At 47.1% G+C, this 17361-nt stretch overlaps 2 protein-coding genes across 4 annotated transcripts in view; one reads left to right on the top strand and one right to left on the bottom strand.

Annotated features, from left to right (window-relative positions):
- The window catches only part of UBE3B (ubiquitin protein ligase E3B), a 54149-nt gene extending 42194 nt beyond the window's left edge, over positions 1–11955 (bottom strand). The window contains exons 1-9 of one of the 2 annotated variants that reach the window (XM_060028226.1): positions 11836–11955; positions 7932–8038; positions 6138–6319; positions 5858–5978; positions 4472–4531; positions 3950–4054; positions 2373–2469; positions 1033–1118; positions 66–148 (exon numbers count right to left, since the gene is read on the bottom strand). In XM_060028226.1, the coding sequence (XP_059884209.1) occupies positions 66–148; positions 1033–1118; positions 2373–2469; positions 3950–4054; positions 4472–4531; positions 5858–5978; positions 6138–6298 (713 nt within the window). In that variant the 5' untranslated portion in view covers positions 6299–6319; positions 7932–8038; positions 11836–11955. Of the gene's footprint in view, positions 1–65; positions 149–1032; positions 1119–2372; positions 2470–3949; positions 4055–4471; positions 4532–5857; positions 5979–6137; positions 6320–7931; positions 8039–11820 lie in introns of both variants that reach the window. The other variant, XM_060028225.1, reaches the window with a different exon arrangement.
- Positions 11956–12290: 335 nt separating this feature from the next.
- KCTD10 (potassium channel tetramerization domain containing 10) overlaps positions 12291–17361 on the top strand; it is a 33568-nt gene continuing 28497 nt past the window's right edge. For both annotated transcript variants that reach the window (XM_060028229.1, XM_060028230.1), the window contains exon 1: positions 12291–12353. In XM_060028229.1, coding sequence (XP_059884212.1) covers positions 12351–12353 — 3 coding nt within the window. In that variant the 5' untranslated portion in view covers positions 12291–12350. The remainder of the gene's footprint in view (positions 12354–17361) is intronic.

Genomic DNA, 17361 nt, shown 5'->3' on the forward strand with positions numbered 1-17361 from the left:
AAGAAAAGCAGGAGGAGCAGGCCTTCAGAAGCAAGCTGGCTCCTCAGGCGCAGTTTCTTACTCACCGCATTGCTAGGGAAAAGGCTGCTGTTAAAGTGCCTTTGGACAGACAAGGCCGGGGTCTCGCCAGGCCACGGGTTAACAATACCTGCAAAGAACACTGTAATTGGTCAGGGGGCGACGCCAACTTTATATTCATGTGCACGTAAAAAATGTACAGTAAGTGCTTCAGATAAAAAACTGTATTGGAATGTTTCTAAAAAAATGAAAGAAAAGCAATGGGTATGTATGGAGGTTCACTGTACCACTCTCTCTCTAGTTTAAATATTACACTTGAGTTTTAAAAAATAATAGTTAAAAAAATTAGCAGCCGATAAGAAGAACACCAGATTTAAAATCTCAATTATTTTTAGAAGCAATTCAGAGTTATGGCATCAAGTAGACTCTTCCACTGAGATGAACTGTTGAGAATCCACCTTTGGTTGCCGCAGCACCTCGCAGGGTTGTCGTGAGGAGAAAGTGAAACCCAACCAGGAAACAGCCCATCTCAGTGCCAGGCCGGAGGACGGCCTAGATCAACGTCACTTCTCAAACTCAAGAATTCCAAAGTATCAATACTTTTCAACAGTGATTAGTTACATTTCTGACAATTCCCTGGATGTACGAACTGGCACGATAACATGCAGTGTGGACGGAAGGCTGTTTGAGGACACAGAGCTAGAAAGACGATTCCAGACACCAACCAAGAAGGAACCTGAGGGAATACATCCTGAGACCTCCTTCCTGAGTTTAAGTCTCAAATGACTGGATTATCCTCATAGTCAAAAATGTAGCACAGTGAAGGGGTCCCAGTCACTGTCCTCCCTTCACACAAATCGAGAGGGTGTCAAAGCCGGGGTCGGGGAGGGAGGAGAGAGCGCTTCCTGCAGAAAGCGCTTCTGTGAGGCGGGCAGCAGATAGGCCGAAACCAGAGGTAAAAACCCAAGTTCAGGTATGGAGAGTGAGTCCCGCATTAGGGATGGGGTCACAGACCTGCAGCACAGAGTAAAATCCATGCTGGTTGAGATGGCCCATTATATTTGCACAAATGTGGTTCATGGCTGGTCGAAGACTCTCACCTAAACGAAGAAAAAAGTCTGAGAAAAAAAATCTCTGGCCATAACGTGAACTGTTTACATACCCCAGGCCCCAGGCCCCAGGCCGTAAGGAAACGAGAGCTCCTCTGGCTTGCCTTCCTGCTCCCCTGGGGTCTGGCACCAGAGGACAGGGAGACGCCACATCTCCAGAATTCTCTCTCCTGCAAGGCCCGGTGGAAGCGTAACCTCTTAGGTGACAGGACCTCTGGTTTCCCAGAAGTATCATCCCCGGCCTCCAAGCTCCTGCAGCACATTTTCTACTTCCCTCCGAGGGCCTGGCACTTTCTACCCCCGGTGGCTACCTCCTCTCCCCACTGGGATACAAGCCCCCTGGCAGGGCCAGAACGCACCGAGTTCTAAATCCCCCCCCAGAGTCCAGGATCATGACTTAAATGAACCCTCCTTCCTGGCCTGGAGCCTCGGCACACAGTTTCCTCTGCTTCAGAGTCCTGCCCCACCACTGTGCTCTGCAAACTCCACCTCCCCCTGCAGCTCTCAGCTCAAATGTCACTGCTTCGGGAAAGGCCGAGCCCCACACAAGGCAAGGCCTCCCTCCCCACTGCACTCTCGTTTCTCCTGGGCTCTTCCTTCCAAGCGCCCCTTGTCACACTGTTGTCGTGACCTACACACCCACGTATACTACTCAGATATTCATATATATACAACCTCTCTTCAGTGTCTGTCTCCTCCCCACCCCACCAGACTCAGGTGCTGGGAGGAAGGGCGGGCACACAGAGTTCAGCACCTAAAGCCCCTGGAGGGCAGTGACCTCTCCCCTATCTCCAGTGCCTGCAGAGTGTCTGGCACACAGCAGGCTACTGGGTAAACGGATAAATAAAGTGAATGTATGAAACATGTAAGGCCGAGTTCAGTGTTCAAGGAAGAAGGCAGCTTTACCATGCAATTTTATGGGAAAATAGAATTATTTGCTGCCGAATATTCTCCAAATGAAATGATGAGGCTTAAGTGAATATTATCAATCTGAAGGCTGAGGTGCTGTGGGAGTTGTAACAAATGAGCTCAGAGGGATTGTGCCTTCAAACGTGAATTCCAAGAAGGGAGAGAGCTGAGCACACGATACTGAACTTATCCTAGATACCATAGTGCAACGTCTCCATGTGTGTGGTTCTAGGGCCTTCCCTGAGGCTTGTGGCAGCAAAAATACTTCTTGAAAAGGTCCCCGAACTCTCCATGGAAATGCTACTTAGGAAAGATTTTGAAGCAAGTCTCACAGACCTTTTCCCCGGAGAATTTTCCATGTTGAAGTGTCTGTAAAGGTGACAAGCATCGTGAGGTACAGTGTGATGAGTTTGGAGTCTTGTAAAATTTCAGGCTAAAAACAATAAAGAGAGTAAGATTAAGACACACGCCCTCCAGTCCAAGAGAGTAGAGCAACCGCTTTACAGCTTTTCTGAATGCAAACCAATGAGTCAGGATTCTAAGTCTTTATTCTTTTTCTCTTGAGGAATGACCACTATGAGAGTTAAACAACAACTATAAGAGTTAAACAACAGGGATTTCAGCACACTAGTGCTTGACCATAGAATTGAAATACTCTTGGGAATGGAGAATTGAGAATTCTTAGAAAACAAAATGACCAGGGCTGGCCTGCTACATGTATGCATTCAGTATTTAACATATGTATGCATGTACACTGGAGCAACAGAGTATAAATGCAATTGAACATAACAAGGACTCTGGGCTCAGACTTTTGGCTTTACCACTTACTAGCTGTGTGATCTTGGGCAAGTTTCTTAACCTCTCTGTACTTCAGCTTCCTCCTCTGTTGACTAGGGACAGTAACACTGCCTCCTTCGTTTAGTTGTTGTGAGAAATAAATGGATTCATGAATATAAAGCACTGAGAACAGTGCCTCGCACACAGAGAACACTATGTATTGATACTATTGGCTGTTACTATAACGATGACTATAATTCATGCTTGATGCTGGGTCAAGGCCAAGAGAGCCATTCACAAGTGCCTTGAGAGAGATGTCTGGGAATGGATCACTGGGTGCTCTAGGGACATCTGCTCCATTGCTCAGTTACTACCAGAGTCCTTGCCAAGCCCCTGCCCCTGAAACTTCTCCCTCCCTACGTGCAAAGTGGAAATGGCTGCTGTTTGTACACACTCACACCCCTGCCCACCTTCCCATAACACAAGGGTGGGCACTGGACCAGGCAGGGCTGGTGGCAGTACCCCACCCATCTTGCCACTGTGACCAGTTCAGGGTTGAGACCAGGATCCCACTGGACCTTTATGAGTCCTCCCAGATTTCTGAATCGATGGGGGAAGCCTCCCTTTTGTCTTTGGTCAAGACAGAGTCAGGATGTGAGGCTAGAACTGCCAGCTGCCATGATTAGAGTGGGAGAGGACAAGGTGATTCCAAAAGGGAACACACATGAAAGAAGGAAAGAGAGGGAAAATCCAGAAGCCCCCTAGCTCTAGTATGTATTACCAGCTGCACTCATGTTGGGTTTCTGCACTGTAACAAGGGGCCTGACTAGTATAATAATGCCAGCTACAAAGTATCCACTATATCAAAAGCACTGAAAGGAAGACAAGATTCCCTGCCATCAAGACTGTGGTAAGTGCAGGTCAATGTCCAAAACACCGTGCATGAAAGAAGCTCTCAAGTTGATAACAGCATCTAACTCACTCTCTGGGAACAGGGGCTCCAGTAATTCTTTACTAGACTCCAACTGATACATCACAAAGGTATAACCTATGAGGGAACCACGAGGACGCTGAAAATACATTCTACAGGCCTCAAGTGGGAGGGATAGATTTACAGTCTCGTTTTTATTTTTTACCTTGAGCTGCTCAAGAAACTCACAGCAATACCACATGACGTCTTTGATCTGTTTAATCCATAGGAGGGTGAGATCCTTGGAAAGAGCCAGGGACACGTACCACACCTACAAACAGGAAAAAGAGAAATGTAATGGGCAGTTACAGGGATCAAACGCCACACATTCCAGCTACTGGAATGGGACCAATTAGCTAGGTCCAGAGCCAGATAAGGCAGGGGGATGAACACAAAAATAAGCAGCAAGGAGGACTTATTTTAACACTAAACCCAAAGGTAAAACTAGCCTGGTAAGTGGATTTACCATCCTGAGTATGAGGCAAGAGCAGCGCACAGCTTCTTGGATAATGCAAAGACTAAGGAATTCACCTGCACTTTGTTAATGTTTTCGATCATTACTTACTTACACATGGGTGCGAACATGCAGAGTCATACACAACAGTCAGAACATTCAACAGGAATTTTCAGAGGCAAACAGCCCAGCTTGAGTGGTCGCGGGAGACTTTCTGGCTTCCGCCCCACTTACCTTGGGTTCATTCTCAACATCCATGCTGCTCAGGATGCAGCGACACAACTTCTCAAATCTCTGCAGAGAGGCAGAATGGGGGTTATAAATTCTCACAATGAATGGAGAAATGAGAAAGCAGCAAATGTTCCGCGGACCCCTGGCATGGATGTGCCGGCCTGACGCCAGATGACTCACATCGGGATCCTATTTAATTCCGACTTGTAGATGTGGAGACCGAGGATCAGAAAGCCTAAGGAAAGGCTCTCAAACTGGTGACCCGCAGGCAGGATGAGCCCTACAAGTGTTTTAGACTGGGGCTCCTTTTGAAAAACAAGATCAACCTGGCAAACTGGGCCTGGATTCCTGCAGACTAGCAGCTGTCTCCTAAATTGTGCTCAGCCATTTGCCATTTTGTAAGCACCACGGATGCTGACTTTTGCCTCACAAACTGTCATATCATCACTTTCATCTTGAAATGCAAAAGCAAGAAAAGTGGTACACCCTGGCTGTACCAACCCTGGATCCACCCTTAAAAGAGGTGTGGCCCTGGCTGCTGCTCTACCAGACTGAGCTGCGGTTTCCTCCTCTGTAAACAGGCGTCACCTCCCTGCGCCTGCCTGTCCTCATCTGCGTGACTGCGTTTACTGCCAGCGTCCTCCTCTCTCTCTCCTGCTGGGCTACAGGCTCCTCAAGGGTAAAGACCTTGCCCACGTTGTTTCCTTCTGGGGCCCCGTACCCAGAAGAGGGTTTGGCACAATGTGAAGCTTAGCAGTAATGGATGCCTAACCCCCAGGAACACAGAGGCCCTCCTCAAGGGTCTCCATTAGTACTGTTACAGATGACTAGCTGCTCCCCTGGAATTTTACTTTCTAGGCTGATTTTTCTAATTCCAAAGGTAAAACTAGCCTGTTTTGTTTGGTTTGCAGGATTTTAAGAGAAATTTCAAATTAGCGGCCAATTTTTACAAATTAGTAAACTGAGTGTCAAACAGCTCTGGAGTGTCTTTAAAAAAATCAGAGTATCAGTCCCCCAGTGGCTGGAGCAGAGGAGCGGCCACCCCTCTGATGGCACACCACAGCCCACCTCTTCCTCCAATGTCCTCACCACCGCCTGTCAGTTACCATGTATTATGACTTGTACCATGCTGTGTCTCATAAATCTGCTAACCTACGCATCTGAGGACAAGTGCCTGTAAGAGTCAATGTGAAAACAATCGTGATGATTCCCAGCACTGGGCATAATCCCTACGAAACAGGTTCCAAGAAAACAAAAGGGGCAGGATGTGGGGGTAACAGAACCTGTCTCACAGAGCTGCTGTCAGGACTAAATGAGTTAATATCTATCAAATACTTACAAAAAGATCTGACACATAAGCACGATGTGGGTTTGCTATTATTATTTTACCTCATCATCCTCTTTAATTCTGAACAAGAACAGCAGTTTCCTGGCAGTCTTAAAAATACAAAGTGCACTTCTTTTACTGGACCCAGAGTCATCTGCTTTAAAAAACTCATCAGTCTCTCTCCTAGGGAGGGAAGGGTAAAAAAAGACGTTTTAAATTAGGAGTTCAAAGCAGCTGGAAGGCTGTTCAAGAACTGTTAAGAGAAAAGCGATCTTTTTTTTTTTTTTTTTTGCTATGAATTGGAAACAAAAGAAAACGTGCTGAGGAGCTCCTGACACCCACCTGATTTCTCTTTGCAGTCGACGCCGACAGAGAAAACTCCGTACGTGGGCCTGAATCTCCACAGCTGCCCTCTCCCGCTCCTTCTGCACCAGCCTTTCCTCTCGAGCCTGACGGGCTCTATCAATGAACCAAGCTCTCGAGGTCTGAGAAACAGTGAACATGTTTGCAAACTTGCACAAACCCTGCAAAGAAAATGGCAAGTGGCTGATGTAGGTCATTATACTAAAAACACTCACGGAAAGGGGCTCAGGAGCAAAGGGCAGGAAGGGACTTGGGCAGCAGCAGAAAGCTACTCGGGACCCCCCAGCTCCCTCCCAAATGGCTGATAGCTGTCCCCGCACAAGTCCCAGCTTCCTGTCGGCTCCTTTCATGCAACTCCTCAGACCAGCGATGCTTTTTCCTGTATTAAGTTATCACATTTTTTTAAGAGAAACAACAGAGTGCCTGGCATAGGGTCTGGGCTCTGCAATGGTTTAATGAATAAACAAAGCATGAATCAATTCCAACCACAAAGCTCTAACTCAAACCAGGCATCCTCTAAGTCAAAGGTCCCTGGATATTTCACTGAGCAGTCAACTTTTATTTTGCCAAGGGAAGACTTGAGGGAAAAACATTAAACATAATTATTTACTGTCACCATTATTTTATTTATCCATTCACTCAACGAATATTTACTGATACCTACTTTGTGCCCAACACAAAAGAAGCCTTTCATTTTTTTTTAAAGGGCCATTTAAACACTAAAACAGCCAAAGGTACAAGATTCCAGAATGCCAGACAAGCCATTAAATCAAACATGTTTGGTTTTAAGCATAACTTATTCTGTTGTCCTCACCGTTCCCATCCTGCCAAGGGCTGAGGAAGACGTTAGAGTAGAAAGGCCCCCATCCACAGACTGGTATTTTTGGACTCTAAATTAGCCATTACATTTTTTTTTTTTTTTTTTTTTTGCGGTACACGGGCCTCTCACTGCTGCGGCCCCTCCCGTAGCGGAGCACAGGCTCCGGACACACAGGCCCAGCGGCCATGGCTCACGGGCCCAGCCGCTCCGCGGCATGTGGGATCCTCCCGGACCGGGGCACGAACCCATGTCCCCTGCATCGGCAGGCGGACTCCCAACCACTGCGCCACCAGGGAAGCCCTAGCCATTACATTTTAATCTAAATCATCAGTAACTGTCTTTTCCCAAAGGGATGGCTTTGGCTATCAGCCTAGAGCACATAGCACTGGTCCACAGAGCCTCCCACACTGAGATGATGTCTTTAGATGCTTGAAAACTTTGTCATTCTATCCAAAATATATAATCAGACCAGCTGACATGGGCACTGAAATGAAATCCTCAGAAATCTAGACTTCTTGTAAACCATCTCTTTACCAGGTTACCTCACTCAAAGCAGTGTCCACGTGAAAACATCAAGGATAAGAAGGTCACGAGAGGCTCCTCCCATGTCAGCACATCGGGGGGAACTCTGTGGCCCCTGTTCGACATTGATTCACGTCTGTTAAACAGTATGGCTTTTCCTACATGTGGGTCTCTCATCAGTAATTCTCAAGACAAACGAACATGGAGACGGTCCTTCATGGGGTGTCGGGGGTGGGGGAGGAAGCAGAAGAGAGAGCCTCTTCCCAATAGTAAAACAGGAGGTTGCACACAAACTGTGACTAAGTACCTGTAAGACCATCTTGAAACTTTTACCTGATGATGGGAGGGAGCGTGAGAAGACAGGCAATAAAAAGGTACCAGTCTTCCAAACCATTCACTCTGCCCCAAAAGTGGAAGTCTGGAGCACTCACCTGAGGACCTGCCGGTGACACAGAAATGTCAGGTAATCAGTCATTAGTGACTTTGCACAGGGCTCACAGCTGAGGACATCTTCTCACTTCAGAGGAGCTTCTGTTTTCTGGCAGAAGCAGAAGAAAAAAAATCCAGATTTAGGATTAGTTTTCTAGGTAGGCATCATATACCTTCCTCACTGAGAAAAAGTAATAAAGACAGTGCAAAAACATCTGTGTCCTCTCTAGTTAATGTTGGATCTAAATGGTAGATGTATCTCCCCAGTCCTCACAGTTGAAAGGGAATAGGTTGAGAATAAGCCCAAAGAAGTTGCTGAATTAAAGCTGTAAATGTTTTGTGATGGCAACTAAGAATAACAGAGGGGATGACATGTTTAAAAGCCATTGCAAATTATGTTTGACGTTTTCAGCAAGTTGGAAAAATATTTATGTCTAAGAAATGAAAAGGAGGCTGGCTGCGAACCAACACTGTTACAGAGTCCAAGGTCATACTGCTTGCCACACGACAGGCCAATAAATTGAGAGACGAGTTGATGGGGCAAGGAACAGCGATTTTATTTGGAAAGCCAGCAAACCGAGAAGATGGTGGACTCATGTCCCAAAGAACCATCTTGCCTGAATTAGAATTCAGGCTTCTTTTATACTAAAAGGGGAGGGAGGAAAGTCAAACATTTCCTGGTTCTGGTCAGCCTCCAGAGGGGACGTGTTAATTTCTTCCTCCCTGCAGTCATTCAGAGGTGGGCCTGGTCAGGATGTTTCCTGTGAGCTAAACAAAGGTATTTTAGCTTAATGCTCACTACCTGGGAGGCAGGGTTCCCAGAGGTGGGCCATTATGTATAATTTAAGCTTACAGGCAACATCCCTTTAGTGATTAACTTGTAATAGAATACAAAGGGTTCTTCCCTATTACAACATGATCCCAATTACACAACGAAAGAGAAAAAATCACGTGCGCAGGTAGATACAAAACTGGGGGGAAAAACACGTTAGGAATGGTTGTTTTAACTAATGAATATAACAAAAGAGAAGCAGACTCACAGATACAGAGAACAACTGGTTACCAGTAGGGCGAGGGAAGGAGGAAGGGGCAGTATCGGGGTAAGGGATTAAGAGGTACAAACTGTAAGGTATAAAATAAAGTACAAGGATCTTTTGTACAACATGGGGAATATAGCCAGTATTTTATAACTACAAATGGAGCAAAACCTTTAAAAATTGTGAATCACCATATTATACACCTGTAACATATATATTGTACACCTGTAACTTATATATAATATTGTACATCAACTATACTTCAATATTAAAAAAAAGAGTGGTTGTTTTGAGGTAGGGGAACTGTGGGAAATTTTGCTTCCCTAACTAGTCTGTTTCTCGAACTCTCCACAGAAGGCATGTGGTAGCGTGACATGGCACTGTGAGTCAGAGCTGGAGCCAGCCCCTAGCTCTGCCGTGTACCGTGGGGGGAGGTATCTCGGAGTCGTTCTGTCTTGTCTGTTAATCAGCTTAGAGGCCGATCATGAGCACTGAATGAGATGATGACCTCAAGCACCTATAGAGGTGGCTGACGGGGCGCACAGTCAGTAAGTCTAATTGGCGTATTATTTTTATAGACACAAAGATTTTCTTTTTTAAAACTCTTCAGCAGAGGCTCTCATCTGTACAGGCACTGTGGTTCTCTGGGTAGGAAATAACAGTCACCCGTTAAGAGTTTTTTCTATCCCTGGGTGTACTAAGACTCACCAGTCCTGTCACTTGGGCTATGAGCCCTGGGCCCTGTTTATATTGGGTAACAGCTTCAAGGTCCTGAGAGCTACAAACAAGCCGGCCCAAGCCATGAGCACAATGGTATACTCTTTCCTTAACGTGGAGACAGTCCCTCTTGGGGGGCAGGGGGAAGAAGGGGAGGGAGCAGAAGGAGAAGAGAGCACTTTTTCCCAATAGAAGAACAGGAGGTTGCATGCTAACTGTGACTAAGTACCTCTAAGACTATGTCAAAACTTCACTTCTCCCAGCGGGCCCTGCAGGGTAAGATCCCTTCCTTGAGATCATCATCCCCTTGGCAACGCTCTATGTTGGTTTCTGTTTACATCACATAATGGTCTATACTTTGCAGTTCTTCAAATTCTTTCTTATTCACCTCCTCTACCTGCATAACATCTATTACAGTTCATCAATCAAATAAAAACACATCAGAAGTATTTATTAAGTACTTACTCTGCTAAATGCCCTGGAGAATCAAAGAAAAGGCTGTGCATAGAAAAGGCTGTGAGTAGCAGAGAAAGCCTTGGGTCAAAATAGCCCTTGGTTCTTTCAAGTTCTGGTTCTACCTTATTTGGCCAAGTTACTTATCCTCTCTAGGCCTCAGTTTCCTTATCTGTAAATTGAGGATAATAATAGTACCAGCCTCCTAGAGTTGCTAAAAGGATTAAATGAAAATTTATCCTTCTTGTATCTCGATTTAGTCATCAGGATACTGTGATTAGATTAAACGGGGAAAATGTTAATAAGGAGTATCTGAAAGCAGATAGCAGGTAAGTGAGCTTTACTGTTCTGTCCCTAAGAAGTTTACAATCCAGTTAGGGAAACAAAAATGTTATAGGTGGAAAGATAAGGAAACAAGAGATTGTTGATAACCAAGATGGTCTGAAAAGCAAAGGGAAACATGTTGATTTGAGTACCCACTGCTTGTCAAGTCCTTTCTATGTGATCTCATCTAACAAGAAGAGCAACCCTATAAGATCATTTGATATCTCCCATAATCCCATTTAATATCTCCCATAATCCCAAAAGCGGCAGAGTCAAGATTTTAATACTGAGTCAGGACTCTTCTCTACTTCTATAGTTCCATGAGACTGTTCAAAATCAATCTTTTCCGGATCAGGCCAACTTCATGGAGCACTATGAAAGAGCCTGACAGTCTAGAGAGTGTAGTCCAAAGGTGAAGCACCATATATAACTGCTGTCTGAGCCCAAGGCAATTTTCCGCTTATGGTGGGAATAGCTGGGCAGCTAGGTTGAATGACCTGGTTGAATGACCATTTGTTAGGGGTGGACCATGGATCAAACACTGTACAGATATTTAACCACCTGTCTTTTCAGCTCTATCAGGTCTCAACAGTCTAACTTTCTTAAGAATAAGCAACAGGTTTTGAAGGCTACAGCCTATGTAGGTGCATGCTTTCAAATCCCACCTTCACACAGAGAAAATGAAATGTAGAAAGGGACATGACTTGTCAGAGGTCACTAGGCTCCTGAATTTGAACCCACTTCTAACCCCAAAGCAATTATTTATTTTAAGTGCAACAGAGAAGACCCAGGGACGCCACTATTCACGGAAGGCAAAGAAAAATCGAGAATGCAAGGCTGCCCATGGGGCTAAAAGTCAAATTACTACCAAGCTTTCCTTTATTGGTATCATTAACACCAGCTGCTTCCATTGAGCGCTGAATGTCAGACATGGTTCTAAAACTTTAATTACACAATACCCTTTGTGACATGAGCTAATTACTCCATTTCACAGAGTTGGAAACTGGGCTCAGAGAGGAGAAAGAATTCACCCAAGGTTACAGTGAGTAGGGTTCGAACTCCGGTTTGGGTGACTTCTGCGGCCCGGCGTCTTTCCCCGGCATCAACAACCACAATAACAAATCTTTTTCGTCCAGCGCTAGTCCGCTTATAAAGGCCTATTGCCCCTTTTTATCTCATTGACCCCAGAGATAAAAAGGTCACGGAGAACCCCTCCCCACCCCCTACCGGAACCCGAAAGCCAGCCCCCAGCACCTGCCCCTCCGACCAGGAGAAGCAGGGACCCAGCCCCAGGGGCACCTCCCTCCAAGTCCCCGGCCCCACTACCCAGAGAACCCACAACCCTGTTGCCACTCGCTACCCGCAGGCCGTAGACCTTTATCCGCTCGAGGCCCCCGCGCTCGGGGTCGGGGCCGCAGTTTACCACCGCCTCAGCCCAAGACCCCCGAGCTCTGCCTGACCCGGGGCAGCAGCCGAGGCCCGACCGCCATCTTGCCCCGGGATGTTCACTCTGAGAGCTCCGCCGGGAAACCACTATCCAGTTCCGGAAACGACAGTTCCGAAGAGCTTCTTCGTCCGGAAAGGAAAACCTCCCTGCACCTTGTCCCCCTCTATGGAAGCCGAAAAAGCGGAGCATTAGGAGCGGGATAAATGCCTGACCCAGCCGAGAAGAGATGCAACCCATTCCAACCAGGGAACTTTGAAGGAAAGCGGCCGATATCTAGGAGTACAACGGACCCTTTAGGAAGGTGTCCTCTGCGGGGCGGAAGTGGCGTGGCCGAGTGCGGAAGTCCTCGCCCCGGCCCCGCCTCCGCCCTAGGCTCACGCGAGCTGGGTGTTTCCTGTCTTTCTTAGTCCGGGTTTGGAGACTCCGGCGTCCTCCGGCTTTTCATGGTAAGGAGGGCGTTGCCCGCGGACTGGGGGCTCTGGGCGGGCGAGAGAGCGGGACAGAGGTAGAATAAAGGGGGCAAGGACCGAGAGGAGGGGGTTTGATGAGGGGCTGTCGCGATAGGAGAGAGGCGGTTGGGGGAATGGATGGGGGGCGAGGCCGGGGGTGGGGGAAGGGCTCTGGACGGAGAAGTGTGTGTGCGTGCGTGTGTGCGTGTGCGTGTGCGTGTGTGTGTGTGTGTGTGTGTGTGTGTGTGTGTGTAGGGGAGTGCTGTCCCTAGCTGTTGGGGGATCCGGGAAAGGGCATTTGGGCTCGTGGAGTAGATATGTGCATGGATGAGTGGGGGGTCTGAGACTTCAGCGCTGGTCGGAAATGAGAATTGGTGATTGTAAAGAGAACAAAGAGATGTCACTGAAGATAGACATCTGGAGTGGAAAATGAGGATTTGGGCAGGGCTGTGAAGGAGAATGGGTAATTTATGAGAGGGCGAAGTGGGATTCCTTGGAGCGGAGTGTTCGGGGTTTTTGGAAGTTATGCTAGAGTCGCTGGGTTTCGGTGAAGTGGGGACGAGGCTTACAAGTGCGTCTGAACACACGGGCCAGTGGAGCGGAGGAAAGAAACCGAGGGAGCCCGCCGGTGGGCGTGCGCTCGGTGCTGGGAACTCCGTGGAGGTATGATGCCAGGGTCCTGAGGTCAGGGTACCTTCGCCACGGAATCCAGCGCCTTAATTGGCGCCTGGGTACCTATCTAGTCACTTGCGTCGAGACCCGGGGTGGCCACAGCTAAGGAGCTGGGGATGCCTCACACTCTTATCTTCTAGCTGTGGGAAGTTTCTCTGTGCTTGGAATCCTTCAAGGGTCTGTTCTTGAATAGCCCTTTTTCCCTGGGTGGGAATGACCAAAGTTCAGCCCAGACCCTCTTTTTACTTGCTTGCCCCAAGTCTTTAACCTGGCAAGTGCAGTCTTTAGGGAACACCGGTCCCAAGGCCAATGTTGAAGAAAAAAATGATTCAACCCGTATCTGACTTTGAACAGCTCCATTTTGTGCAAAGTAAGTTCCACTTGAGAGAGAGAAGTCATTAAAGCAGTGGTTCTCAAACGGTGGTCCCCAGACCAGCAGCATCACCTGGGAACTTGTTAGAAATGGCCAAGTTTTCTAGACCTACCAGACTACTGAGTCAGTCTTGGGGTGGGGACCACCCAGCAATCTGTTTTAGCAAGCCCTGCAGGGGATGAGAGTGATGATTTCTTGATTTGGGCTCTGTAATGAGAGGTGCATGAGAGTGGGAGTCAGAGGATCCTAATAGTTCTGGTACTTACTTTTCTCCCCTTAAAAATGGGAGTGATGATAACGTTTTCCTCACTAGCCTGCTGAAAGAAATAGGCCAATGGTTTGTGTGCACAACACAGGAAGAGAAAGTAATTCGACAAAACTCTTGGAAATATCAGTGGCTGTCCTGTAAGTTTTGGATGCAAAATAATGCTACAGTTATGTGGTTGGTTGAATTTTTTTTATTTTTTTCATAAACTTATTATTTATTTTTGGCTGCATTGGGTCTCCATTGCTGCGCGCGGGCTTTATCTAGTTGTGGCGAGCAGGGGCTACTCTTCGTTGTGGTGCGTGGTCTCTAGGCGCCCGGGCTTCAGTAATTGTGGCACACAGCCTCAGTAGTTGTGGCACACGGGCTTAGTTGCTCCGCAGCATGTGGGATCTTCTCGGACCAGGGCTCAAACCCGTTTCCCCTGTATTGGCAGGTGGATTCTTAACTACTGCGCCACCAGGGAAGTCCACTGGTTGAATTTAGTTTTGTTGAAATGGAACAGCAGACCTCTGAGTTGTAGAAGTGCCCTGATTTGGAGGGTAGGGGGAGTTTTATAATTAGCCTCAAGACAATGACTCTTAGCTAGTTAAAGAAACACCTGAGCTTTGTGGCTGCACATTAAAATCACCTGAAGAGCTTTTTAAACACTAGTTTCTGAGGTGCCGCGCCCTTCCCCAGTTTGATTAATTGTTCTGGGTGAAGCCAAGGAATCACCACTTTTTAAGTGCACCCAGGTGATTCCAGTACAGCCAAGGCTGGGAAGCTCTGGCCTCAAGGACAACGATACTAAATACTTAAATATTTATTCCTTGAGGGTTATTCTGAAGATTATGGCTTTAACTTCATTTTACAAGTTAGGAAGCTGAGACTCGGTGAAGCCATTTGTCTGAACATCACACAGAACTGCAGGTTTAGGTTTGCTGAACTCTTATTCAGACTTTCTACACACATCTCCAACACAACACACACACACACACACACACACACACACACACACGAGACAGTTCTACAGAGGTAGAGGAAACTTCGAAGGGTGAGGGATTTGGTGCCTTTTTTCCTGTTGTACTTGCCTGGGTCTCCTTTCGAGTCAGAGGTTTTACCCCTTAGGCTGATTTTTAATTTTTAAGCATGCGTACAGTTGCTTCTTGTCTGTGTGCGGCCTGAAGCTGTGAAGCAGGGGCCTGCTTTTGTTTCCGATTTGGTTTGTTTTTCTGTGTGGTCAGAAATTCATAGGACTTATAGAGCCAGAGGTTGGGGAGCTTCTCCAAGACCAGGAAGTTAAATGTAGGCTGATTGGAGTGGGGCGACACAGAACTTTTAGAACAGCGGGTTGAAATCTTGGCTGCACATTGGAATCACCTAGGGAGTTGGAATTCTAAAGTGCTATTGCCTAGCCACACCCCCAGACCAATTGCATCAGAATTTCCCTGAGTAAGGCCCAGGCATCAGGATTTTTTTAAAGTGGAGAGCCACTGTTTAGAATCAGCAGCAGTGTGCTCAGGGGAGGTGGGAAAGAGAAGCCTGGACTTACTGATCTAACTGCAATAAACTTCTGATTGAGTAGAATCAGTAACCAATACTGCAAGTGTTAATTACCTCTTTCTTGTAACCAGTTGTGCTCTCTCCTGCCTCACCTCCCCAACCTCATTAACGATGAAACAAAGGCAGGATCCCAGCAGGGATGGCTGAGGAGGCCTCCGAAGAGAGGTTTGCTGTGAGAGGCTCATCGTCTACTGCTTTGTGTCCTCCGCTCCCTGCGACTCAGGCTTAGGGATGAACACAGCCAGAATCTTTTTTCCAAGGGCCTCTCCTAGTATTGAAGTGACTGACCTTTAGAAGGGTGGGCTCTGGAAAGGTTCAGGGCTTTCTCTGTCTACTTGCAAGTCTCAAGCTAGATCAGGATGGTTTCTGCCTTTCTCTTAGTGTTTTGGTCGAATGTCAGTAGACCTGGAAATGGACTTAGAAGATAATTTGAGACTTGGAGCGCATTCCCAGATCATCGTAGTTTGAGTGCTTTGTGTTGCTCTGAGGCAGGGGCTGGGCCGAGTGCTCTCTGGGGCCTCGCAGCCCTAGAAGGTGTGGCCACTGTCCCCACTCGCTAGACGGGACTAGACTCAGACAGCTGGTAAGTGGCAGGGCTTGGGGCCTAAACTCAGGTCTGACTTCCAAACCCAAGCTCTCAGCCACACATGACCTCCTGTCTTTCTTTCAGAGCTTTTTTGTACTTTCTGAAGAATGGAGGGGTGGGGGCCCCCTTTCTCAATTTCTGTGTCATAGCTCTGTATATACCAAGCATGATCATTGATAAAACCATGGGCTTGGGGCCAGGCAGGACTTGCCCACATCCTTCGCTCGCTTCCTCATCAGGACACCAGTGCACTTGGAGAAGTGCACTTGGAGAAGTGACTGATTGTCTGTGGGCTGAGGTATCCAAGTCCACAAAATGAAGATAGTGATAACTGTCTTCCAGCATTGTTTGGATTTAAATGGTAGTATGTGGTGATAGAAATTAAAACGGTGGTATCTCCTGGAAGGGAGGAGTGGGAAAGGGTCAGGGAGGGGCTTTCTGGAGTGATGGAAATGTTCTCTATCTTGATTTGAGTAGGGGCTACATAGATGCATAAGTTGACCCAAACTCATCAAACTCTACACTTAAAATACACTTTAGTGTATGCAGATTATCTTTAAAAAGGTAAGGAGGGGCTTCCCTGGTGGCGCAGTGGTTGAAAGTCCGCCTGCCGATGCAGGGGACATGGGTTCGTGCCGCGGTCCGGGAAGATCCCACATGCCGCGGAGCGGCTGGGCCCGTGAGCCATGGCTGCTGAGCCTGTGTGTCCGGAGCCTGTGCTCCGCAACGGGAGAGGCCACAGCAGTGAGAGGCCCGTGTACTGCAAAAAAAAAAAAAAAAAAAAAAAGGTATTGGAAAGCCAAAAAAGTACAGCACATAAAATTATTCTTTATGACTTTTTTTGTCTGTTTCACGGTAAGTGCCTTACAAAATGCCGTACCATTTCCCCAAAACATATTTATTTTTGTATAAATTTAGATCTGAAATGGGTGCTTAAAAAAGTATTTCCGTTTGGGGGCAAATTTCCTTAACTAACCCCCTCCCCCCAAAAAAACTCCCAATCCATAATTATAAGCTTTTCTTTTCCCCCTGCTCCAGGTCTTCAGAGTTTTCTGAAACTCTTTACTCCCGTAAGCCATTTCTGCCATCAAATGGACAACGTGTCTTTCTGGGGGAAATGGTTGGTCATAACTGTTAGTGGCAGGTCTCTGAGGACTGATTTCACACGAAAGCTAGGAGGGAGGCATCACTGCTTCCTCTTGGCCTCTGTCTTTTGTGTTTGGCATCAGGCCACAGAGACCCCAGGTGAGCTAAGCCTGAGCTTTTGAAAACTTAACCTTCTTGTGATGTTTTCACTTGGTGAACGAAGCAGGAACAGTTTCTTGAGAAAACACCTTTCTCTCCAGGAAGCCATTCTTCGTCCGTGTCATTCTGCAGCGCCCTGACAGCAGTGGGTTCCCCAGTGGGTGATTTCCCGGCCATTCTTTTGAGGGGATGGAGGTCAAGCAAGTTGGCCATTGCCTCTACTATCACTGGTGGATTGCAGGTTGCCACTCATTAGTCCCTTAGCCCATTTAAAAAATAACACTTGTGGGGACTTTCCTGTTGGCGCAGTGCTTAAGAA

This window comes from Delphinus delphis, chromosome 13, assembly GCF_949987515.2.
Source record: "Delphinus delphis chromosome 13, mDelDel1.2, whole genome shotgun sequence".
Taxonomy (NCBI): domain Eukaryota; kingdom Metazoa; phylum Chordata; class Mammalia; order Artiodactyla; family Delphinidae; genus Delphinus; species Delphinus delphis.